Here is a 25,369-nt window from a genome sequence, read left to right on the forward strand (position 1 = left end):
CTTTGATAGTGATGCACATGAGAAACAGAGCATCGACCCTCCATAAGGAGGGTTATCCCTTTACAGCGGACACTCCCACTGCCTTCCTGCCCACGTCACCTCCATGATGCCTGCCAATCCCTCATCTGTTCTCCATTTCTATTATTTTGTCACATTGAAATTATACAAGTGGAATCAAAAAATACGTGACCCTCTTAAGATTTGCTTTTTTCCTTCTGGGCATAATTCTCTGGAGATTCAGTCCATCAGCAGTGCATACCCTTGCACTGCTCACTGGTGAGCACCCCACCTCACAGGGGTAGCACGGTTTGTCTGTCTCCTTATGGAAGGACATGTTGTACTAGGTTGGACAATGATCTTCAAAGAAACCAAGTCCTAATACCTGGATTCTAACTCCCATCGATGGGATCTAGTTAAGGATCTTGAGTCCTGGGTTGTCTGAGTGAGCCCTACATGGCATCACAAGCATCCTTAGAGAGACAAAGGGAGACTTGATGATAGAGGAGGCAATGTGTCCATAGAGACAGACTGGGGGAATGTGGACACAAGCCAAGGGAGGTTGGTGACCCCCAAGAGCTACCAGTGGGAAGGGACACACTGTCCTCTGGAGCCCCAGGGTCTCCAGAGGGAATACAGCCCTGCTGACACTTAGTCTCAGCCCAATGAAGGGCATTTTGGGTTCCTGGCCTCCAGAACTGTGAGAGAATGTGATTTTGTCCTTGTAAGCCTTGGTGGCTTGTGGAGAACAGGTGTGGGCAGAACAGGTCCCATTCCCATCTCCCTCAGACTCTGGAGTCTGCCTTCCCGGAGAGAGTCAAGGAAGCTCTGGCATTTCAACCTTGTTGACCCAGGCGGCCATTGAGTCACTATTATGACATTTTTCGTTCTCAACGCAACACATTACATCAATTTCCTGCAGGAGGAACCCTCTATCCGTGTCTGGCCTAACATATGTCACCCTCTTTGGTTTAATACTCTTCAAATCCACTCGCATACTCCTTCTCAGTCTCCTACCAGTGCGAAGTGGTAATACCCACCACTCCCCTGCATGGGCACCTGATCCTGCCAGGACCTGATCCCGTACCGCAATTTGGAGTACACTGGCATCCCATTATTTTTCAGGAAGTAAACACAGGTAGTAGATGTGGAGCCTGAAGACCACTTCTCTCCCTCACGACAGTACTGACTTAGGTGAGGCCATTGAAACCTTTATTTGGGGGGTTTGGGGGGTGGGGTAAGACTAATTCCCTTATTCCCTTGCTTCTCTGGGCAACAAAACACAAGATACTCCTCACGAGGCCATATGTTTTCTGATGTTTCACCCTTATTTCAATCTACCCCATTTCCTGCGTACACCCCAGATACCCAAGGCCAACCCCAGTCTCTGTGACACCCCGTGGCCACAGTGATGACCCCACCCGCAATCCTCCAGCACGCTGTCCTCCACCACTCCGCACCAGCACTAGCGGTAATGCGAGCAAATGCGAAGTCGCCTCTTGCCACCAATGACCAACACCCACTTCTGCCAACAAGGAAGCTACTTGAATGTCCACCAGAGAGGAGAGCAGTCCAGTCTGAGTCCCGCCTCGAGACGGTCTCCAGCGGCCACTCACGGTACAAATTACCATTTGTGCAGGACTGCGACAGGAGACAGAGCGCACTCCAGAGCAGTGAGTGAGGAGTGCTGCAGGGGTGAGGGGACCTCCAGGAGGCGGCAAAGGCAAAGTGGCCGCACTAAGCAAGGCAAGATGTTTCCACTATGAAGAAACTGCAAGGAAAAGTGGTTTCTGATCCTGTGAGGTTTATCTAGAGACAAGGGTCATACAGGGAACTGTGACGCAGAGGGACATGACTACAGTAGCCCCCCATTATCCGTGGGGGTATGTCCGGAGACCCCTGGTGGGTGCCTGAAACCACACAGTACAAATACTAGACATTATGTTTTTTCCTATATGTGCATACCTAAAGTTTGATTTATAAATTAGAGACAACCTCTAATAGTACTAACGAATTAAATAGTAATTTGATAATTTTTTTTCCTATACAAACATATCTATGCTAAAGTTTGATTTGTAAATTAAGCATGGTGACAGATGAACAATAGTCTCTAATAATAACTAATCATCTAATAAGAACAGTAACTAATGATCAAATAGTACAATTCAAACAAGAAACTGTGATGGAAGTTCTGGAAATGTGATCTCCCTCTCAGAACTTCTTGTACTGGACTCACCTTCTGCTTGTGAGGATGTGAGATGATAAAATGCCTACTCGAGAATCTGATGGGAGGTGAGCTTTGTGACTTAACGAGGCTCCTACCAACCCCCTGAGGAGTCTCAGGAGGGTCACCTGCATTCCAGGGAACTGCTGGGTTGTCTCCAAACCACTGCTGGCAGGGAATCAACACCCTGACTCCATTCCCTTCCCACAGTCTCCCTCTAGTGTCCGCTGGAACTTCCAAACGCCATCAAGGAAAAGGGATTCTGGTTAACAGCGCCTAGAGCGGAGATCCTTCTGGGGCCCTGAGCGGGTGGAGAATGGCGTCAGGAGGGAAAAGAGTAGCCGGATGGATAGGCCCCTCCAACACTGGCAAGAGCCCAGTAAGGGTGCAAAGTATCAACAGAAAAAAGTGGGGGCCTGCCGGGATTGCCCAGGGCTCCAGGTCAAGGCCACAAGGCTGGCCTCACTCCCAGCGCACGGGGGCTCTCTTGAGGGGCAGCATCCTGCTCACCAGGTTGACTTCTGTTTCCGTGTCCCAGAAACGTTTCCTTCCTTCCTTCCTTGTGATGTTGGTTCCTTTCCAACATTTTCACGGAAAAATGACCCTCAAAGAACAGTGACTGTATGCTTGTAGGCAGAATTCCTCTGCAGCCCTCCTCTGCCTTCGGTCCTAAAATGTGGGCAAGTTTGTTCACTTCTTGCAAGATCTATATTGCTTTCATCTAAGAGTCTTTCCCAAACTTTAAAGGAAATGAATGCCTCCAGAAGGTGTGTACACCACCACCTACCCCTCAGGGTACTTCCGATCTCCTTTGAGAAGTCTGGAATTTTCCAAGCACAAGGTAATTATGCTGGGAAGTGGGGGCAGGAAGGGGATATATAATGAACTGGAAACAGAACAAGCTTTTGAGACTAGAAATTAAAAGAATGCCCACGATTGAAACATCAAGTAAATGAGAAGCATGTTATTCAAAGAGACGGTAATGGGTAACGAAAAGAGGTTGCTCTGGGGGCTAGGAAATGGAAGAACCAGGTGAAGGGGTGGTAGTCATCATTCAGAAACACGAGCCAGTGGGTAGGTCCTTTGAACTCCGTAAACCGTGTGTAACTTTAGAAGAACAAAACATGAAATCCAGCGCAGTTCTTGGCCCATAAAAGTTCACTGTTAATTGCTTTATTATCACGACAAGATAGGATGACAGGTTTTCATATCACTATTACATTCATGCTAAGGGACAACAAGGTTTCCTATTTTATACGCTACTTGATCTTTTAAAAACATTACTTACTCTGCTTGGAGTATTTGGGCATGCTTGATGAAATAAAAAATTACAAAACATTCCAATGGTGTTTTTTTGCAAAGTATCTAATTTTATGCAATTTATACACTGTTAATTTTACTAACAAAAACAATGAAATCCTTTCACTTCTTGGTATTTCACAACAACAAGACTTTAACTCCCCAAGACATGCACACTACAGCCATGTAATAGATTCTGTCACCGATGTGATGGTTTTGGCATCTTCTATATTATGCTCCCACTTTAAGTGCTAATTTACTGAATTAAAACAGGTAAAGACGATGAACAAGTGGCTCAGAAGAAAGGAATAAAAACAGCCAGTAACAACATTGATGTATCGATCTCATTAGTAATAAAAGAACTACAAATTAAAAAAACAAGACACCATTTTTCACTTATATTGGCAAAGATCAGGTGAAAAAAAAGGCAGGAGAATATGCCCGTTTGACCAGGAAGAACGTAGGTAGCGGGTGAACGGGTGGTCACACACAGAACACTCGCCGCAAGTGGAAGCCGCACGGCCTTTTCTTCTCAAAGCTCTCCGACGGTTTAAGCCTGTGAACCGCAGCTGGAGACGCTCTTCAGGAAGAGGAAAAGCATGTTCCCCAGCATGCGGCTGCGAGGACATGCACTGCACCCATGTTCACACTCAACCCCGCACACGGTCACAACGTCCAGCACGGGAGGGGGTGCGCGGGGTGCAGAGCGGATCTTCCCTGTGATGGCAGGTGGCGGGGCGCCCTGGAGGCCGCACCCCCCCATCGCCGGGCTCTCCTACAACGGGTCTACTCCCCACAGAGGCCGCTAACATCAGGTGTCTGCTCTGGGTCAAGAGAAGCTGAGGGGGAAACGTGTGCGCTCTGTTGGGAGGTCCTCTTCACGGATGAAAATAAGATGTGAGAGGAGAAATGAAGGGCCCTTCCGGCCTTTGAGACCCAACCCTACCAAGATGTGAGGCTCAAGTCACAGGAGCAGCTCTCTGGAGAAGGGAGGGAGCCTGCGGCAGAACAGAGAGATAGGCGGCTGATTGTGTGCCCGTGTGCGTGTGCTGAGGCGGAGAGAAATGCCCGGGGTTATTTGGACCTGTTACCTCTGGTCAGGACATCAGCGCCAGGGAAGTCCAGGACACAGACACAAACTGATGAACAGGAGATGAACAATTAAGATGGTAAAAAAATAACAAAATACTGTTTCCTTTAAAAACAGAAAGTGGATTAATACGGATTCATTTGCCAAGAGAAAGGTCTGGAGAGAAACTTCAGGTTTTAGGAATCATGGTCTCTGAAACATAAAAATGTCAATGTTCCCTTTGCATATTTGATTTTCTACTGTTTTCTACAAAGAGCACCTATCACTGTAAGATTCTGCTCCTTCTGTTAATCCAGTGCGATGTGGGCAAGAGGTAAACGTGTGTTCTAGGGAATTAGCCTGAACTGACAGCCTGGTGTTTTTAATAGGAAAATGGGTTTGTTTTTTTAAAAATGGGTTTTTGAAATAAAATGTGATACTATCAGGCATTTATTGTTTCAGTGAATACAGAAGATTACAAACAGCTTTCATTTCCCTTTGTTCCTCAGGGAATCCTATCATGATTTTGTGCCATTTCGTATCGGAATTTCTTCTGTGAAGCAAAAACAGTCCCAAAATGAAGGATCCTCCGGGGTCATCGGAACAGCAGATGATATTAAATCATTAAAAGTGAGGACAGTAAACTCCCTCTGAGTTGGTTTAGAATCATCTTGAGCTGGAATCTAAAAGGGAAAAAAAAGATGACCGCGTTGTTTTACTGCACGTTAATCTTGTGGTCAGTTGCATAACGAGGGAAGTGAGGGAAGTGGGAAAGACCAAGTTGCTCCTGTCAGTAGGACCACACCCAACATGCCAGGGCTCCCAGGGAGCTAACCGCTGCTTGTGTTCCTGTTGTCAACAGAACAAATTAGAAGTAAGAACCTAATTCTTGAACATTTTTGGGTACCTATCTGTGGTATCTGTTTAAAATGTCCATTTCTAAGCCACACCAAAATTCTGATAGAGTAGTCAAAAGGATCCAGAAGATGAGTTGAAAGTGTCCCCAAAAGATGTAACTTCTCATGAGCAGCTAGGTTTTCCTGACCGAGGACCACAATGCAAACCTTTGAGAAATGCTCTAGAGGGCAGGGGGGATGTAATTCCCACGGCCACAAGAGAGACGCAGCACTTCCGTAGGGAAGGATTCACTCACACTAACTTGAAACTGTATCTTCTGCTCTCAGATAGAGCCCTCGTTCACCACTCAGCCCGCGTGGGCCTTCGCCAACATCAGGAAGACCCACCAGTCTGTGCCAGCTCACACCACAGGTGAACATGGCGGACGCGGGCCGGGCAGCCTCCCTGCAGGGCCGCCACAGGCTGCAGCGCATGTACACGAGTGAAACAAGTAGAAAGCTCTATGCAAACAAGAGATCTGCAGAGTGTAAAGGTGAGACTTAATCACACAAGGCCAGGTAACCAGGGCCAGGATATCTTCAGGGAAGAGGAGTCAATTTTAACATGCTGTCCTTTAATTAAAGTATCTAAGGAGACTTGGAATCCTTTGCTAATTTATCAAGAGCAGTGTCTGTGTCTGTGCACTGAGCTACTTTCCAGCAGTGACGACACATATGTACAGATGGTGCCGCAGTGTCTGCTGTGGATTCCCTGGAAAGAAGGACACCCATATGGTTCCAATTACTGTGACACGACTGGGATTCTTTACACAAATACTCCCGCAGAATCACAGCTGTGTCCGTGGAGGGGAGGGCCCCTGACCTGCAGGGTGTCTGGGGTTTGCTCCACTTTCCTCACTCAACAACTCAGCGCAGAAGGAAGAGCGGATTGTGGCAGAAGAACCGAGACCAGTGTCCCATCGCAGCGTGGCGCAGGGCCTTCCTTGTGTGTGGCCCTGTCACGTGGGGAGTCATCTGGGATGACTAGAGAAGGTGGAGGGTTCCATCTGCTAGACAATGCGTCACTCCCTCCCTCCCCTGAACCTCTGCACTCAGCACAGGCCCCGCTCCCGGGGAAGAAACCACTGGTAAGATGCCCGAGCCAGCGGGTCTCTTGAATTTCCACCAACACAGAAGAACCAGGACAATACTAGTGACAGTTTTTCTTTGTGATGTTGATGAATGTGAAGAAAATAGAGAACGTGCTTTGTAAAAATTATTGTGATTCCAGGATCTTAAGGATGTCATCAAGAAAAACTCTTCTAAATCGAGGATTTTAAAAAACAAACATACACACCTCTAACAGGATATAAACCCAATGACTGCTTCTATCAATAAAGAACAAATTCAACAAGGATTCACGCTTTTTAGAAAGAAGTAAGAGAAATCGTAAAATCTTACGCCCTGACGTCTAGGTGCATCTGGTTTCCTCAGAGCGACTGCCACAAAATGGTGCTCATCAATTTTGCTTTCCTGAAAAACAAAAGGTGGTAGGTAACAGGTTACTGAACGTGCAAACTCAGATCCACCTGTTTCTATTTTTAAATCTCCATCTTCCCGTCTCTCTGCACACACGCACACACATGTATTCCCCCTCCCTCCCTGAACCATTTAAGACGTCACATCCATGCTGGCCCCTTGGCCTCTTGGTAGAAGAAGAGGTGGCCTCTTGGTAGAAGGGCTCCTTTTTTTTCTTAAAAACTAGTTTTCCAGGTGGAACTACCATATTCAGGTAAGTGGAAAGCCCTTGGCAATCATTACAGAAAACGACAGTCTACAGTAGACGAGGAAGCTGGCAGTGCCGTGCCCTCAGTGAGCACTCTAGAGGTAAAACAAGTGGCCGAGAGATGATGAGATGCAATGGGTGAGGTCACGAGAAAGGAAAAAAGCACGCTCTTACAGGAAATCAGGAGAAGGCACCGGAGCTGGGCTTCAATTGTCAAAGGAGAAGCAGGAAGAACGGGGAGGGAGAGGGGTGCCATGGAAGAATGAGGCTAGAGGAAGACTGGGACAATGGGGGCACGGAGAGCAGGCTGCGAGGTGGTGACAAGGTGGCAGAGACGGGGGCTGACTGCCCAAGGCTCAAAGGCAAGTGAGCAGGCACCCAGCGGTCTCCGGTCCTTTTCTCCAGATGCTATCCCAGGTGGCTCTGCACCTGTGCCCTCCCTGGGGCTCCCAGCTTCCAGCACACGGCCACGCTCTCCCCTCATGCGTCTTCAGACACTGAGCAGCTCTGTTCTGTACCCCTGCTTTGTGGTCTTTGGACTTCCACTTCCTTCTGAGTCCTCAGGGAAGCCCATGTCCCTATTCCTCGAGGTGCAGAATTTCATGGTGTCCCGGGACGGCCCTGCCCTCTAGCTGTGCCTGAACAGAGGACAGTGTCCTGAGCCTTCGGCACCATCACCTGGGCGCCTTCCAGACCAACACCTGGGATTGAGGCTGGCACGTGTACGCATCCCTGACCCTATTTCTAGTGTCCTGCAGGCAGTCTTTTATTGTTTTTTAATGATTTTAAGTAATCTTTATATCCACTGCAGGGCCTGAACCCACAACCCCGAGACCAAGTGGCACACTCCACCCACAGAGCTGGCCAGGCGCCCCTAGACATGTTTGAATGCTGTGTCCAAAAACGGGACGTTTTTTCCAGCAGAGCTAGTCAGTCCTCACACTATGAGGAAGAGAACGGATGAGTGTGAGTTGCGCACACTTGTTCATGGCTGCACACTGTAATGAGTCAAGCCTGTAAGCCTCCCACACGCACTGACCCCGGCCCAAACCACAGGACTTCTCAGAACGGTCTGGGGTCTTAAATCGTCCTTCCCTTGACTATAAAGCAGAGTAAACACAGTGACCTGTAACCAAAGGACCCGACCTCACCGCTATCTCAGCAGCTGTGACGCGGCACCTGTTTTCTCACGACGCCCCCCACCCTTGTATCCCAGACTGCCTGCCATGCTGGTCATTCTTCCTTGGTCTCTTCCACTCCACCTTCAACTGTCTGTCCTCGGGACTCTGTCCTGCACCTCTCTCAGCTCTCTTGCTGCCACTTTACAGCTGCCACTTTAAGCTCCACCTTCAGAACTAGGACTCTCCCCGCAGGCCTGGCCCCTGTTCTGTTCACTGGCCGCCATCAGAGGGGGTTTCTGTGGCTCGCTGGACTCAACGTCCCTCCTCTTCTCCAGTGCGCGGCGCCTCTCAAGAGGGTCCCGGGGGTCACAGAAGCGCTCACACCTCTGTAACTTACTCCCAGCGTCACAGACAGGACTTGGTCTTAAATTACCTACCTGATCTGATCCCAGCGCTTCCTGGAGGAAACCAGTGAACAGCTCCTATTTATATCCATTCCTCATTCATTCTTTCCTGTGTACCCACCCTCTCTGCACACCGTTCCAGTGATTACAGCAGGGACACGCACATTATGCTGCGACCCAGCTGCTGGGCTCCACACAGCAAGCTGGACAGTCCCAGGAGACCACCTGGCACCCGTGGCCGGTCAGGAAGGAAGCACCTGGCCCAGGCCAGGCAGGGAGCCCCTCTCCAGGTCCTTCAGGGCTGGGAACAGAAAGCCAGTTCACCAAGCTCTATGAGCATGTGAGCTGCACACTGTCACATGCAGAGCCTGCCACTCAGAACAGAGACGTGAAGGAAGCTGGTGTGAAGGCTGGGAAGCAAGGGCGGAGTACAGAAAGGCAAGAGTGAACGGTAAGAAGATTTCTGAGTTCACATGGAGTCCCCGAGCCCCCGGCAGGGCACCGCGCTCACATGGAGTCCCCGAGCCCCCCTGCAGGGCACCGCGCTCACATGGAGTCCCCGAGCCCCCTGCAGGGCACTGCGCTCACATGGAGTCCCTGAGCCCCCCTGCAGGGCACCAAAAATGGTTCCAGTCATGCCCACTTTCATCGACTAGCTTCCCTTAATCTCAGAGACATGCACAAAATAAGGAAATTCTTACAGCAAGTGATAAATTTTTTTTTTACCTCAAATGCCCATTCTTTTTCTTCTTCCCCATCCAGGAACAAGCGTGTTTCTTTATAAACTTGGCCTATATCCAGATTTAACGGGGATATATCAAATTCAAGCCGTTGTAATTCAAATCCTAGTCCAACACCAAGGGCTTTTATGAAGCTTTCTTTCAGGGCCTAAAATACAGAGCATTTTCTCTTAGCAGAACATTTAGCAGGTAAAATTCTCCATAAACTTGACAGGCCCCACACAGATCTGGATTCTGAACTCTATGCTACATGACGACTCTAAGTTATCATCGCTACTTTTACCCTTGCACTAACAGAGACAGACCAGACGTGGGACCTCACGGTAATCGTCTGACCCCCTGGGCCTCCGCTGCGAGTGTAACAGCACTTTCCTCGCAGCCCAGTCATGGTCCTCAAAGTAACCAACTAATGAAGGGCAAGTGTTTTCTGGCAGACGGTAAATATTACAGTCGTGTTTGTTAAATAAGGTTTCATATGTAGGAGTTCCTTTGAAAAAGAAAACATTCAGGGCACCTGGGTGGCTCAGTCGGTTGAGCGTCTGACTTTTTTGGCTCAGGTCATGTTCTCACGGTCTGTGGGTTCGAGCCCCATGTCAGGCTCTGTGCTGACAGCTCAGAGCCTGGAGCCTCTCTTCAGATTCTGTGTCTCCCTCTCTCTCTGACCCTCCACTCTTGTGCTGTCCCTCTCTCTCTCTCTCTCTCTCTCAAAAGTAAAATAAAACATAAAAAAAAAAAAGAAACATTGTGAGAAATGAGAAATGTCTTATTTTAGCTGTAAGAGCAAGTACTTTCTTAACCAAACACTGACTATACATTCAATTTTTTTTTAACTGTCATTATGATGTAACTGGATGTGGCATAAAAATCATAAAGTTCCCAATAATCACCCATTTATTTTGAACACTTTAGGAACTCCTCTAGTAACTAAAGGACTTTGGCGCCTATTTTTAGTAAAGATAATGAGTCATCACAGGCATTTAACTCTCAAAATTACAAAGAAATTATACCCAATTTCTGTAAAACATATCCAGTTGAGTCCATTCATCATTAAAGCTTCTGATTGTTTCCCATTCTTTGTTGGTAAACTTTCTTTTCATGATATGAAAGAATTCTGGAATTGAACCACGACCTGTCAATTGAGGAAATACAAAATTAAAACCACCTGTTCTATTACCAAAACTGTTCAAAAGCATAAAAAGAAAACTATAGGCCAACCTTACTCTTGACTATTGTCACAACAATCCTAAATAAAATGTCAGCAAATCAAAGTTAGGAATTAAAATAACAGTGACAAGCAGGGGTGAGCCTACGAACAGCAGGGTAGTTACAGAATAGTGAAATTCTGTGATTAAATAATAAAGGGAAGAAACAACACATGGTTATATTGATAGATGCCTTCCGAAAATCTGATACAATTTAGCAACTAAATTTATACATTCTGAATAAGGAGAAGGAAACGTCCTATATGTGGTAGAGTATCAAAATCTACAACAAGCACTCTTTAAAAAAAAGCTATATTCCTCTGGGATTTACATTCTTTACTTTTCTACAGAACAAGGAAAAAAAAGCAATTCCTTTACTGTAAGTTTTTGAGAAGAAGAAGAAAGCTGCGTTTTTTTTTTTTTTTAAGTTTTATTTATTTTGGGAGAAAGCAAGCACGAGTGGAGAGGGCAGAGAGGGAAAGAGAATCCCAAAGCAGGCTCTGCACTGTCAGCACAGAGCCCAGTGTAGTGGGACTCGCTCTCACAACTGAGATCATGACCTGAGCTGAAATCAAGAGTCGGCCGCTCGACTGACTAGAGCCACCCAATCGCCCCAGTTCTTCTGTTGTTTTTCTAAGCTATCACTCCGGAGAACTAATTTACACTTCTTTCCTTCACAGTAATGGTCTCTCAATGTGCTTTTTTATTTGACTTTTCCAAATAAAAACAGATTCGAATTTCTGCCTTTTCAAGGATGCTACTGTGAAATAAGCTTTTTTCTTTTTAATTGAAATACTCCCCTAGTTCCTCTGTTCCACAAACAAAATACTACAGACAATTCTAAACATAAAATTAAGTAAATAATTCTAAACATAAATAATTCAAAGAATCTGATTCTCCAAATTGAAAGCCGAGACACAAATTAAAAATACAAGATATGTCTCTCGTATTTTTTTCCCAGAACAGAACTAGTGTTTGTCTACCATTACCACCATCATTGCCGGGGTGCCTCTAACACTATTTGTTTACTCTGCAACGATGCAGACTGTAAATACTACGCAGATGTGCACAGAACTAATGGTTATAAATGCATGTTGTGGTGCCTGGGCTCCCGCAGGGCCAGCCTGGAGGCCCCAGGAGGGCCCGGCCCCAGGAAAGGGCCCACTAACGCTCACCACGTGGGTAACGAAATGAACCGTTAATTGGTCCGTTACTTCCTCACACCCTGCTGTCCTGTGTCCTTAGTTCACGACTACAGTTCCTTGTGGAGCAAGGTCTTCTCTTCATGGCTGACCCTCTGCAGACTGTTAACTCCGATTCCCAGTTCTAGAACACCCGGCTCTAAAATCCAACCTTCCCACTGGCTACAACTCCTCCGGTGATGGCCGCCAGCACATGCTCTGTGGGCGTTCGAGGCCTGTCTGGAAAACAGACGCCAAATCCCTGTGTTCACGTGTTACTGGCGTTTCAGTGTTGGGGCCCAGTAGGCCAAAAAACCTCCCGCATAGCGACCGTTGATGGCATTGCCTCCGGGGCACAGGCGAACTATTTGGGAAGTTGCGGAACAAGTCTAAAGACTGTGAAACAACAGTTGGCCTCCTGGGCCGCACATGTGGCTTCTGTTCATCCTGTCTATGATTTTCTCGTTGCTTTTCAAAGAGGCATATACTTTTAGGCTTTGAATCAACTTGGGTCAATCAGTAACTCTAGTCTTCCCTTACTTTTTGTCTCTAGCTCATTGTCTGCTGTTGGTACTAAACACAATCCTCTGTCAAAGATTTACTTCTTGAAGGATAAGCGTCTTGCCCATAAATAACTGCTGAAGGGGCTTAAGGAATGTAAAACTCCTCAAAGAGAATTCTTTAGGCTCATCTTATGTTTAGAAACAGACTCTTGCTAGGGAATCTTTCTCTTGTAGTGATCGATTTGTTCCTGTTTTTTACTCCTGTTCTCTCTTCCCCGATAAGAATGATCCTTTCCGGAGCATGTTTTTACTTCAAGGACCACAAACTATGTAATCATTAAAGAAAAGATGCAACCACCTATGGTATATAAGACACTAACTGTCTTAGTAAAGTGTGGTATTACCACCATTCACGTTATCTGTCTTCTTTCTTATAGATATTGCGCCGACACCAACCCCTGCTCAGAGACCCTCAGACTGAGGTGCACTGGCTGGCCCCCCGCATTTCAGCACTAACGTCACTCTAAAAACTCCCAGTGTGGCCTGCGGTCCCGTCTTCACAGGGTGCTTACACCTGTCCTGTGGCAACCAAGGACCATTCCCACAGTGCTCTCAAGGCTGGAAAGTGTCAAAAGTCGGTTCCTCCACAAAACTGTTTACGATCTGTTGCCATTCCCACTTCAGTGGGCTCAACGGTGTCCTCCTACTCAGCCAAGAGACACTTCTGAGGGTCCTACGGTGAGTGACGTGCGGTCCTTTAGAGGGCAAGAGAAAAACTTTCAAGTTCATCAGTCATTCAAGTCATCTATCTTCTCTTGGTACTCTTGTTCTTCTCAAGAAAAATATATCTCAATACACTTTATGAACTCAATTAATGTTTACTGTCTGTATCTGTTCATATTGTTAAAATACTGTTACTTTCTAAAAGCAGATCTATCAAGTCATTGCAGGTAACAGCACTGAAATATTAGCTGATCTTGGGAATGCCGGGGAGGTGGTCTTCATCGGGCCACGGACCCCTCTGATGATCTGGTGCTTCACCCTCCAACACCTCCCTCAAGGCCCTTAGTGAAAACGGTCTCGTTAAGAAGCAAGCAGCACTAGCACATGCTGCCTTGAAATGTAACACTCTAAAGAAAGCAAGCTTGCAAAAGAGAAAAACGTAAGTCTGGAGGTTTTAAATACTGGGAGCGCTGTATCTGGGTGATGGTCAACTGTTTCCTCCTGTACAGATTCTGGCACAGTGCAAACGGTAACAATGGGGGTGGGGGGGGGAGCTACCTTGGATTTGGAGACTGCATTGTGTATTCTGAGTAGAACTGTAGTTTTAATGGAACACTGCCCAAAATGTTGTATTTAAAAATATATGCCTGTTGTCATCTACAATGTCATTTGTTTGTTGGTTGCTTTATAACCTTCCAAAAGCCCTCTAATTTTTTAACTTAAATATGATGGGGTAATCAAGAAAAAAATTAAATATGCATGCTAATAAAAAGCAAACTGATTAACATAAAAAGCAATCTAGCACAAACGCCAAAAGCAATCACAAATTGATTATGTACATCTAATAAAGTACCCAATATGAGTGTGTTTTCATATACTTTTGAGAGCATCTTATCCATTCCACAAAATAAGAGATTTGATGGCAATAAGAGGATTTTGTAATTATTCAGCCGAAGCACAAGAGCGCCACACTGTGGCACTATGGTGGAATTACACAGTGGGTGAGTCATCAGGGAGGTCCTTGGCCAGGGAAAACTGGAATGGGGGGATAGGGGGAGGGGAAGATCAGTAGGAAATAACAGAACAGTACATTTGCTCCTCAAACGATCTGAAGGCAGAAACAATGATCAGATATATAATCTGGCAAACAAACCTAATACCATCACCTACCGACTCATGTTTTCTATCCCAGTTGGATTTAATCATCCCACTGCATGCTGAAGGGCTTACACACAGAAGTAAGAAAGAGGAAGTGACTGACAAACTTATAACCACTAACCACTAACTACATTTATGGAAACCAGATTACCCCTCTTGTCACTCATCCTTTAGGAAAAGCAGTGTTAGATACTAAGTTCCATAATGATCGACTAATGGAGGCCACAACTGGGAAGTTGACTAAACATATAGTAGTAACCTACAACAAAATAGTTCAAGAAACGCCTCAAGCTGCTATTGCAAACCTATGGGGAAAAAAATCCTACTAGTACCAGAACCTCAAAGCCCCCCAAGTCAATGTGTCCCCCAAACAATGTCACCAATGTGTTCACCATCCTTAAAGAAAAGGGATCTGTTACTTTAGGGAGAGGCTGAGCAATGTCCATTTGTGTGCTTCGAAATAAGGAAATTTAGCTTTTATAGGAAGTCCAATTAGAAATTCCAGGAGTGCCATTTTCTGGATTTCCACAGGAGGGGCAGGCTTCTAGATTTGTAGCAAGTGCACAGTGGGGCTGGATGCACCAGCTCGCTTGTGTGGGGGTTTACCCAGGTACAAACCCAGAATAAGGCAAAAATGGATGAGCTGCTTGTGTGCCTTTCACAAACCACATGCAGGAAGCCTCCAGAACGTTCCTGACAAAGGAGCTGTGCTAGAGCAGGTAAGCACAGACTGAGATGTGGGCACCTGGCTGGACACCCACACTCCGGCAGTCATGAACCCCCAGCTGCTCTTAGCACTTCCATGATGTCCACTTACCAACACACAAGGTAGGAAACCGGCCTGGAGAGCGAGGACGGGACTCAGGGGCCGCAAATGTGTAATCCTTTGGGAAGAGGGCAGGGAGAGGGGCCAGAGGGTGGGCGGCTCCAGGACCAAGAAACAGAGCAGGAGATGCCACAGACTATTCTCAGGCCTCAAAACCATACGAAATTGGCCCTGCTGGCTTTTAAACTTGCTTGGGACCCAGGCCTCCCCGTTTTAATCCCCACTTGTCCCCTGTGAAATAGGAATATCCATCCTGTGCCTGGTCCACCAAGGGGTCACAGAAGCAGAGGGTCACAGAAGTTTTCTAGTTACAGGTTCACGGGAGAGACAGAATTCTGTTCCACCATGGAACATAGCCAGTGTCACATGTACTTGAGTTAGATCATCCACTTGATGCGACGTGGAAGCTTCGCAGCTGACGCTATTCAGAAGAGATGATGGGGTTAGAGCGAATGCTCGAATAGGCTGAGGCTCGGAGAGGCTGGGACGGGATGAATTTACTCTGCACGCGGGATGGAGGCACACTTATTCAGGAGGGCGGAGGATGGACTGCACTGGGTTGAACAGCGTCTCCCAAAATTCATGCCCACCCAGAACCTCAGGTGTAAAGAGTCTGCAGATGGAATCACGTTAAGATGAGATCACACGGGATTTGGGCAGGCCCTGCATCCAACGACCGCGAAACACTCAGACACAGAGAGAACTAGGAAGAGGAAGGTAACACCAAGGTGGAAGGTGAGGTCCAAGCTAGAAGCCAAGGGCGGCCAGGAGACCAGGAGGAGGCAACGAAGGGCTCTCCTTGGAGCGTCAGAGGGAGCACGGCCCTGTCAACTCTAACTGCCTGGTGGCCTTGAGGACATCACAAATTTCTGCTGTTCTAAGACAGGAGTGTGCAGTGGCCTCTCTGGAGCCCCAGGAAACCAGGGCACATGCACACGATGTAAGTCACGCAGGCAGACGCACCCACACCCACACTCCAGAGAGCGTTAGTGCTTGCCCGGGAGTCAGATGCTCGCCTCTGAGCACCACCGCCTCTGCACTGAGACTCACCTCGGTCTTGGTATCTCCAAGGCTTCAGAACAGGGACAGAGCTGGGGAGACTAAGGAACACACGTGTCAAGTGCCTTTAATTATTTGGTTCCTCATAAATGGCAGCCCTGGTGTTGTGGACAGTGTTACTGCTCTTCTGTGAGCTGTTTCACCATGTCTGAGCGGTTTCCCTGTCGACACTTCAAGCATTTTGTATGTTAACAATTTTAACCTCTGTCCGTCATATTTGCCACAAATATATTCCCTGGTTCGTGGGAGATTTAATATGAAACTGATCACATATGTGGACTTGGTGGTTTCTTCTTACCTTTCTAGCTTCACAGGCACCCTGCTTCCAGAAGCCTGACCGAGGACACAATTCCACTGTGTTCTAGCAAGTGTCATGAAAATCGAACTCTAACTTTGTTCTGTGGTGTAACACAAGAATCTAATGGCTTCCTCATGATTTCAATCACTAAAAAAAGAGACGGGTACAGACTTCCTCACGGTTGGATCTGTAAACTACACCAAATACAGTGATTCCCAAACATTAATACACCTGACATTCACCTGAGAAACTGGTTGTGCTCTCAGAGATTCTGGGGAGGTTTCAAGGGATCTACATTTTTAAGGAGCATCCTGGCAGATTTTAGTATCCGGACCACCATTTAAGGCCACCGCTTTATGGGCACCTGGGTGGCTCAGTCGCTTACACGTCAGACTTCGGCTCAGGTCATGATCTCTCAGTTCATGAGTTCAAGACCCACGCTGGGCTCTGGGCTGACAGCTCAGATCCTGAAGCCTGCTTGGGATGCTCTCTCCTTCTCTCTGCCCCTCCCCAGCTTGCACTCTGCCATGTCTCTCTCAAAAATAAATATACACTAAAAAAAAAGAGGATGCAGTACCTGGGTGGTTCAGTCAAGCATCTGACTCTGACTCCGGTTATGGTTTCACAGTTCGTGGGTGTGAGCCAGGCTCCCTGCTGACAGGGATAAAAGATATACTCTACCTATAGGGTGGATTCCACTAGAATTTGTTCTAAATTTGTAATTTTAAGGGCATCTGGGTGGCTGAGTCAGTGGGCATCAGACTCTTGGTTTTGGCTCAGGTCATGATCTCAGGGTTTGTGGGTTCGAGACCCATGGCAGGCTCTGTGCTGACAGGGTAGAGGCTGCTTGGTTCTCTCTTTTCCTCCCCCTCCCTCCTCCTCTCTCTACCTCTGTCCCCCTCTCTCCCCCTCCACTACTTATGCTATCTCTGCCTTTAAATAAACTTAAAAAAATAAAATAAAATTTCAATTTTATTTTTACATTTAAATCTTTAATTCTTTTAGAATTTGTGTGTATGTCATGTTTTATATCCTAATGGCTTAACAGTTCTCCTACCACTAGAGCTGGATGGATGAAGGAATGGATGTGGACAGAGCGTGGAATGATTAAGTACTTAACAAAGGTTAGCTCTGAGGTGGTTGTTCTTATATGTATAGAGTGGTGGGTTGTTGTTTTTTAATATTTTACTATTTATTTTTGAGAGAGAGACAGAGAGAGACACAGTGTGAGCAGGGGAGGGGCAGAGAGAGGGAGACACAGAATCTGAAGACAGGCTCCAGGTTCTGAACTGTCAGCACAGGGCCTGACTAGGGGCTCGAACTCATGAACGGTGAGATCGTGACTTAAGCCGAGGTCGGATGCTTAACAGACTGAGTCACCCAGGTGCCCCTCCATGATGTACTTTTTAGCTGTCACCTTGGGCTAGGATCTTTCTCTAATCTATAAAATAAAAGTAGCCCTTGGTCCCATGTGTGAACAGATGAAGTAAGAATGCATCTAAGGCTCTCACACACACATAAGGGTCAGCACAGAGGAAGTGCTCAGCCAGGACTGGGCCGGGGCGCACCTCGAGCCCTGCCCTGTAACTGGGAGGAGGTTGGAGTACTTATTTAATAAGCTACTTGCTTCCATGTGTCCAAGGTGAAAACAGACGCATGCTGTCGATAAGCACCCCTGCGGAACGCGGGTCCAGGAGAGCAGGAGCTGGTGCACGCGGGAAAGAGTGTGGACAGACCTCAGGGACAGGCAGGTGCGACCTGGATCTGAGCACAGCAGATGCGCAGGAGAGAAACGGGGGCGAGGGAGACAACTCCAAGGAGGAGCTGCTTGTAACTGTAACTCTGTGATGAGGAGTTTCTCTTCCAACTGGAATCTTGGATGAGCAACATTTTCCACTGTGGATGTGTTCTCACTTTTCTCATTCTTAACAAACACATTCAGCGAAGCCTAGGACTCTCATTTGCACATGTATTAACGGGGTGTGCTGGAGCAAAGCCCAAATAAGCCACGATCCCCAACCTCATCTAATGAGGGAGGACAGATGACAGTCCGGGAACTAGGCTGTCAGTACAAATGAGAATGGCCACATTGGAAAAGAAGGCCAGTTGGTGGTCAGAAAAGTCTCTAAGGAGGAGCTGGCGGCGCCTGGGTGGCTCAGTCGGACGGGCATCCAACTTCGGCTCAGGTCATGATCTCATGGTTCATGGGTTTGAGCCCCACATCAGGCTCTGAGCTGTCAGCACAGATTCTGTGTCTGCCTTTCTCTCTGCTCCTCCCCTGCTCATTCTCAGTCTCTCCCTCTCTTTCAAACATAAATAAACAAAAAAAAATTTGAAGGAGGAACGGACTACCTCCCAGGCTCCGGGTCTCAGGTACTCAGGAAAAGAGAGGGGACAAGAACAGGCAGAAAGATCAGCATTTCTGCAATGACTCTGAGCAGGACAAAGTGTGCCACTCAAGGCAATGCAAGAGAAGGACAGCAGCTAGAAATGCGGAGACAGATACCTGACAACAGGGCCACAGGGCCACAGGGCCACAAGAAGGGGACTGGATTTTATTAAGAACCAACCCAAGTGCTTTGAGAAAACTGGTGTAGGTACTTTTAATAATCACCGTACCCGGCACAGAGAAACGCACCACAGGACGAAAGCGGTTAGCGGCCGGGAAGCTATCACACCAGTGCAGGGAACGGTAAGGTGGAAGGACGCGGGAAGACAGACCACGCTCCCACCTCACAGTCCCACCGCCCACTTTGTATCACCGTCCTTCCTGACGCAGCAGCTGTTCTAGAGAGCATAGTGCCTTGAGTCATTTCTAAGCTATTAAATTAGGATAAAATCTCAAAACATAGAGTCATTTTGTCCTGCCAAAGTTTATAATAAAAATGGAACCTGAAAATGTAAAATTGTGGGAAAAATTCATTTTGGTCTTTTCCCACATCTAAATAATTTTTACCCTATGTCTATCTTGGCTTATTTTGTAAATGTGGAGCAAAACGAAACAATTCATAGAACTGTATTTTCATTTATACTCATAACTACAAAAGGCTTTAATGCTGGATAAGAATTAGAAAATGATGGAAAAACCAATTTCCCAGTCTGGGGTGGCACACTGCCATGACAACCTACCCCCAGGAGTCAGAAGTGCGCTGCACTGGCTCGTTACGCGTCCTGGGGTCCCCAGCTCCTTATAAGCCCTCCTCTCCGGACAGTCACTAAACAATTATTTCCTGAGAGCTAGCCCTGCACCAGGCACTTCTGTGTGAAGCTCTTTTCTCCATGACGCAGAGAGCACAGGGGCAGCTGCCACACCCCCTGGCCCCCAGCTGTGGGCATCTGGGTAGATGACCTGCAGAGGCTGCCTGGATCCGGCAGTTACTGCCTAGTGCCCTCCCAGCAGCCATGGGAGCCCTGGGAGACAGAGGGACGTGACCTGTATCCAGCACAAGTGGCTAACGAGTTCCTACATGCCACTTCCCTGAGGACAAGAAGACACAATGGAACAGTCTTTCCACACACTAAGGAGGCCCCAGAAGCTGACTCTGTCCTGGGAGACAATGTGGTGACCACATCCGACACAAAGGATACTTCGGCTGCCCGCCTGGGCGGTGCCCTCCATCACTCAGCAACCTTGGGAACGTGCCTTGCTAGGTCTCCTCACTCGTTCCGACAAGCAGAGCAATCCAAGTGAGGCTCCAGGGCAGAACGGCAGGACCCCCACTCTCACTGTGAGAGAAACTGTGTCTACTCACATGACAACCAGCGACACCGTAACCCGGAAAGTAGCTCTTGCCGAGTGAGGAGATACAGCAACAGCTCTTTGGCAATGAAGCAAAGACTAGTTAAGGTCTGGATACTGGGATTAGCCAAATAAGATCAATTAAAAAAGGTGTGTGTGGTGGGGGAGGTATCCTCATAAAATATAATTAACAGGAAACTGAATTTTTTCTCATTTACCTTATTAATTATTAAAAGTTTCAGTGAGTAATTATTTGTTTATCCAGAACTGACCATAAGCCAGGATTGTCCAAGAAGCCAGTTGGCATTAAAATCTATTTCGCAGGCAGAATTGCAAGGCAGCTGTGCGCCACACTGGCCAGCTGTTTCTGTGTCGCTGTGCACACTGCATTCGAAGGACCAGTGGCCTCTCAAATAATTTCTGACTTTCGGAATAAGGACAAAAGGAAGCTGTGGAAGTACATAGGCTCATTCCCACGCTCACCATAAATCCTTTTCAGCAGTGCCCTTTCCGAATAAACTTCCTGTGACCCTCCCGTAGACCAGACCCTGTCCTCGTAAAAACACACGGGTGCGTGCTCACACAAAATGTGGTGAACAACCTTAGGACGTTAAAAAAAAAAGGGGGGGGGTCTGATGTTTATGCAGGGATTTTTAGGCCAAGAATCCCCATTCTCACTCGTAGAGGCTCTTTTGCAAAGTTGAGAACAGAGCGGGCGGTAGGAATGCGAGGTAAAGATCCTGACAGCAACTGTGAGACTCAGAGCCACACTCTACAGCCCTCTGGCCAAGGCTCCGAGTACTTCTCCGTGTGCATCGGACAGAGAGTGAGTGGACATTACGAACTGAACGAGGCAGCTGCTAAGAGACGTGACGGCAGCCAGCCTCGGACGGAGCTCCCGGCTTCTGCTCCCGTGTGGCTCTAAGGACCACGGAAAACACTATCAATCACCCTGACAAATAATTAGGAACTTAGATATGTAATGGAATGAAAGAAATATATTTTAGGAGAGCCTACGACAAAAGAACCAACCTACGGCTGCGGCCTATGGAGGCTTCCCTGGTAAGGCTGAGGTGACAGCTAACCAGTACAGAAGTCATCTCTGCAGAGATCGGGGCGGGGGATAAAGTTCATACAAACCTTCCAGAGGAAGGGGAACAGAATGAAACACTCTCGTGATGGAGACGGTGTGGAGATGAGGAAATGACACCATGAAATTAGGAAGATGTTGGTTCTCTTTCTAACACCTTTCTTCTTAGCCTGTTAGTTCCCTCCTCACAAAAATACTGTATTGATGCTGGGGTGGGTGGAACAATTAAAATGGACAATATAAGGAAAGCACTTAGTAAAATATGCTGGCTTATAGTAAATGTTCATTAAATGCCACAGATGATGAAAATTGCAGAGTTAAGAGAACCTGTGCTCTAGTAAAATTGCTTCAATACTCAACCCCACAGTCAATGTGAGCAGTTCCTATGGCCAGCGATTACAAATTTCTAAAGCAAAATATAAGCAACTTAAAGATGTTAATAATTGCTTGCTCTTCACTTTAACTAATGTAATGTGCTTCAAAGAGCTACATTTAGACATAATACAAATACATGTTATCTGTACTACAGAACTAGAAGTATACTTTACCAAGGAAGATTGGTTTTGTTTGTTTTAAGCAAAACAGCAATTTACTCATGAACTGTAGAAAACATGTAAATGAAACAAAGTTCTTACAATATAATTACTGTTTTCTAAATAGAATACTACTCAAAACTGTTCACGGAGTTCAGTTCGGTTTAACATCTATTACTTAAATAAGAAAAATCTTTCTTTACAAAAGTTAACCATCTTCAAAAATACTTTCAGATGTATTATTTAACAAGTTAGGGTATAATCCGAGAATGAAACCTTTGTTATTTTCACTTTGCCTCTAAGCAAAGCATGACACGCGTGCTCAATTAACGGAGAATCTTTCCTTTACGCAGACTTCTGGTGATATTCATGCAAAAAAAGCAAACAACACCCTTTTCAGACACATGCTCTCTCAGCTACAGCACCTTGGAATACTGAGCACGTTTCCCCTAAACTTAAAGAACTGTAACACACCTTCCAGCCTGAGTCTTCAGACAGATAAGAACGAACACTCAAAACACTTTGTAACTCTTACACTGCAAAAATGCAACATCACCTGGAAAACTAGTCTTCATTACATCAATTCCGACTTGCAGCTCCGGTTCAGCAGCGAGCACAGCATAGTCCCCTTGATGCGAGATGTTAAAGTTGAAATTGGGGTAAGGATTCAAGGAGTCTTTTGCAAGAACTGGTTTTCCCTTTGCAGTTCTCTGCAAACGAATATTATTCCAAGGGATATTCAATTTCTCTGCAATTAATTTCCTCATCATCAGACGACCGGCCTGTTAAGTAAGTAAAACACAGGGAATGTAATGAGGTGTACTAAAGATTCAAATACTTTGCCTGCAACAAAGTCTATTTTTGTGATTTCTAAAATATATTCATTTTTAAGTGTTTAAAAGTATGTAAGTACTAAACACACTGTGTTAAGGTTTCAGCAATGCATAAGAAGCTGCAAGAAAAGGTCAAAGTCCCTCCTGTCAACAAATAACCAATGTTAACAATTGCACACCTTCTAGTCTTTTCAGGAAGTATCTAAATATGTGTTCATTTGGCTATGATTTTGCTATCTATCTCATATATGAGATCCTACTCTAAGAGGTACTACACCATCCGTAAGCTTTATAATGTGCAAGTGTTGGGAATTATTTCATGCCTGTACACATGGGTCTGGTCCGTACCCTTTTGAATGTAGCGTAATATCCCATACTATTAAGGTCCTCTTCTTGATGGATTATTCCCCTATGACCCAACATTTAGACTGGCTCTAGTTTAGCTATTATAACCCGTTTATTTCCCAGAGAATAATCCTATTGTACCTACTTCTTTCTGCCTATGTCTGAGTATGTGCAGACCCTACATACCCATCACTCAGCTTCAATAATTAGCAAGTCAGGGACAACCGGGTGTCTCAGCTGGTTAAGCGCCTGACTCTTGATTTCACCTCAGGTCATGATCTCAAGCCCCATGACAGGTTCTGTGCTGACAGCATGGAGCCTGCTTGGGATTCTCTCTCACCCTTTCTCTCTGCCCCTCCCCAATTCTCTCTCTCTCTCAAAAAAAAAAAAAAAAATTAGCAATGCATGGCTTACTTCACATATATGTCTCCCAGTGTCCCACTTCTTTAATTAGGAAATAAACTACAAAAACTACACAAAAATACCCAAAAGTATGAAGTAACAAAATATATATTTTCTAAAAAAAACCCGCATTACTTTGAATTACAGTTTCTTACAAATTATAAAAAAAGTTAAAAAAATTCACCAATATGCCTTTAAAACATTATCAGCCCACATTCTAAATGAAAAGGTGTTTCCACGCAGGGGCATTTTCAAGAACTGGCGATCTTTGAAGTGATGATAATTACAGGCTATTTCGAACTGCTGTCTATAGAAAAGGTAATTTCGAAATGCAACTTTATATGTGTTGCTTAAAAATAAATCACTAAGATAAGTAATTCCGTTTAAACACGCGTTCTCCAATCTATGCAGTCAGTAAGGAGATGTACCTAAAACCGCCCCCTCCCAGGGGCCCGGGACTCGGCTCCCCGACCCCGGCGGGCAGGGACCCCTCCCCTTAGCTCAGGACCCCCTCCCCTCGGCCCAGAATCCCTGCCCGGGGCTCAGTCCTCCCGCCCCCCCGCGGCTCAGGACTCCTCCTCGGGATTCGCCCCCCTCCCATTACCCGGGCCCCTCCACGCGGCCCAGGACTCCTTCTCGGGGCCAAGGATCCTGCCCGGGCTCAGCCCCCACCCCCGCGGCCCAGGACCCCTCCTCGGGATTCGCCCCCCTCCCACTGCCCAGGCCCCTCCCCGCGGCCCAGGACGCCTCCTCGGGATTCGCCCCCTTCCCACTGCCCGGGCCCCTCCCCGCGGTCCAGGACTCCTCCTCGGGGCCAAGGATCCCAGCCCCGGGCTCAGACCCCACCCTCGCGGCCCAGGGACCCCTCCTCGGGATTCGCCCCCCTCCCCATTGCCCGGGACCCCTCTTCGCGGTCCAGGACCCCTCCTCAGCCCAAATCCCTTCCCCAGTATTCGGCCCTCCTCCCCACGGTCCAAGGCCCCTCCCTGGGGCTCAGGCCACACCCCCCTTCCCGCGGCCCAGGCTTTCTTCCCGGGGCTCGGCCCACCGCTCCCCGCGGCCCACCCAGGACCCCTCCTCGGGACTCGCCCCCCTCCCAGCAGCCCGGGCCCCACTCCTGGCAGCCCAGGACCTCTCTCCGCAGCTCACCTCCCCCCCACCCGCGGCCGCTCTGCGGACAGGAGGCTGGCCTAGGCCTCCTCCAGCTGTGCGGCTTGCAGAGCTAAACAAAGTGGGGCTGTCAGGTATTCTGAGGGCCTACCGCGCGCAGGCCTTCTCAGGGTGCGGAGGGTAGGGCACTGCACCGGCGGGTGCACGACCAGCGCGTAGGGAAGAGGAAGATCTGACAATCCCGGACATGCATGGTGCGGACCCCTAGCCGCGGGGGAGGCAGAGGCGCCCCCAGCATCCCAGCCCCCTCGACGGCGCGGCTCCCACGGGGCAGGGGGTGCCCTTGCCCGGGCTCGGCCGCCTGGCCGGCACGAGGAGCCGTCCCGGAAAGCCCGCGACCCCGAATAGCGGACGTCCCGGCCCTCGTCTCGGCCCTCCCCCGGACCCAGACCTGTAGTACCATGGCTGCCTTGGCGTCCCGGGCGAAGACAAACTGGCCGATGCGCTCCTTCTCCTCAGGCTGGATCGACCGCACCGCCAGCAGCCATTCGGCGCGGCTCGGCAGCCATGTGCCGCACGAAAAGGCCCAGCGCACGCCCTCCATCACAGGCACAGAGCAGCACCGTCGCGCGGGTAAGACCATGCACCGAGAAAGAACCCCGCCGCCGCCCCCGGCCCAGGTGACGCCGACGTAAGCGTGGCCCCGCCCCTTTCGCCCCGGCGTCAGGGCGAAGGGGGCGGGACGCCGGCCGACGTGCGCGCGCAGCCCCGCCCACCTGGGGCTCCCGCTTTTCTCCCGGCCGCGCCTCGGTCTCCCGGAGAGAGCCGCTAGGGGCGGGGACGCAGGTCCGCCTCTGCGCTCTGCGGCAGCGCGTGACGTCACGTGGGGCG

The 25,369-nt window shown here is 47.9% G+C and overlaps 1 protein-coding gene across 2 annotated transcripts; it reads right to left on the bottom strand.

Annotated features, from left to right (window-relative positions):
• Positions 1-3,361: 3,361 nt before the first annotated feature.
• Positions 3,362-25,158, bottom strand: AASDHPPT (aminoadipate-semialdehyde dehydrogenase-phosphopantetheinyl transferase). Of its 2 annotated transcripts, none has more exons than XM_029915380.1 (6): positions 24,939-25,158; positions 22,345-22,570; positions 10,484-10,605; positions 9,463-9,624; positions 6,887-6,958; positions 3,362-5,272 (listed from the first exon to the last, which is right to left on the bottom strand). In XM_029915380.1, the coding sequence occupies exons 1-6, from the start codon at positions 25,119-25,121 to the stop codon at positions 5,108-5,110; spliced, it is 930 nt and encodes a 309-aa protein (XP_029771240.1). In that variant the 5' UTR covers positions 25,122-25,158; the 3' UTR covers positions 3,362-5,107. The 2 variants fall into 2 exon arrangements, with proteins under 2 accessions (XP_029771240.1, XP_029771239.1); XM_029915379.1 differs by having other exon boundaries at positions 24,930-25,158.
• Between the last annotated feature and the right edge of the window lie 211 nt (positions 25,159-25,369).

The sequence above is a fragment of the Suricata suricatta genome, chromosome 11, assembly GCF_006229205.1.
Source record: "Suricata suricatta isolate VVHF042 chromosome 11, meerkat_22Aug2017_6uvM2_HiC, whole genome shotgun sequence".
In the NCBI taxonomy this organism is placed as follows: domain Eukaryota; kingdom Metazoa; phylum Chordata; class Mammalia; order Carnivora; family Herpestidae; genus Suricata; species Suricata suricatta.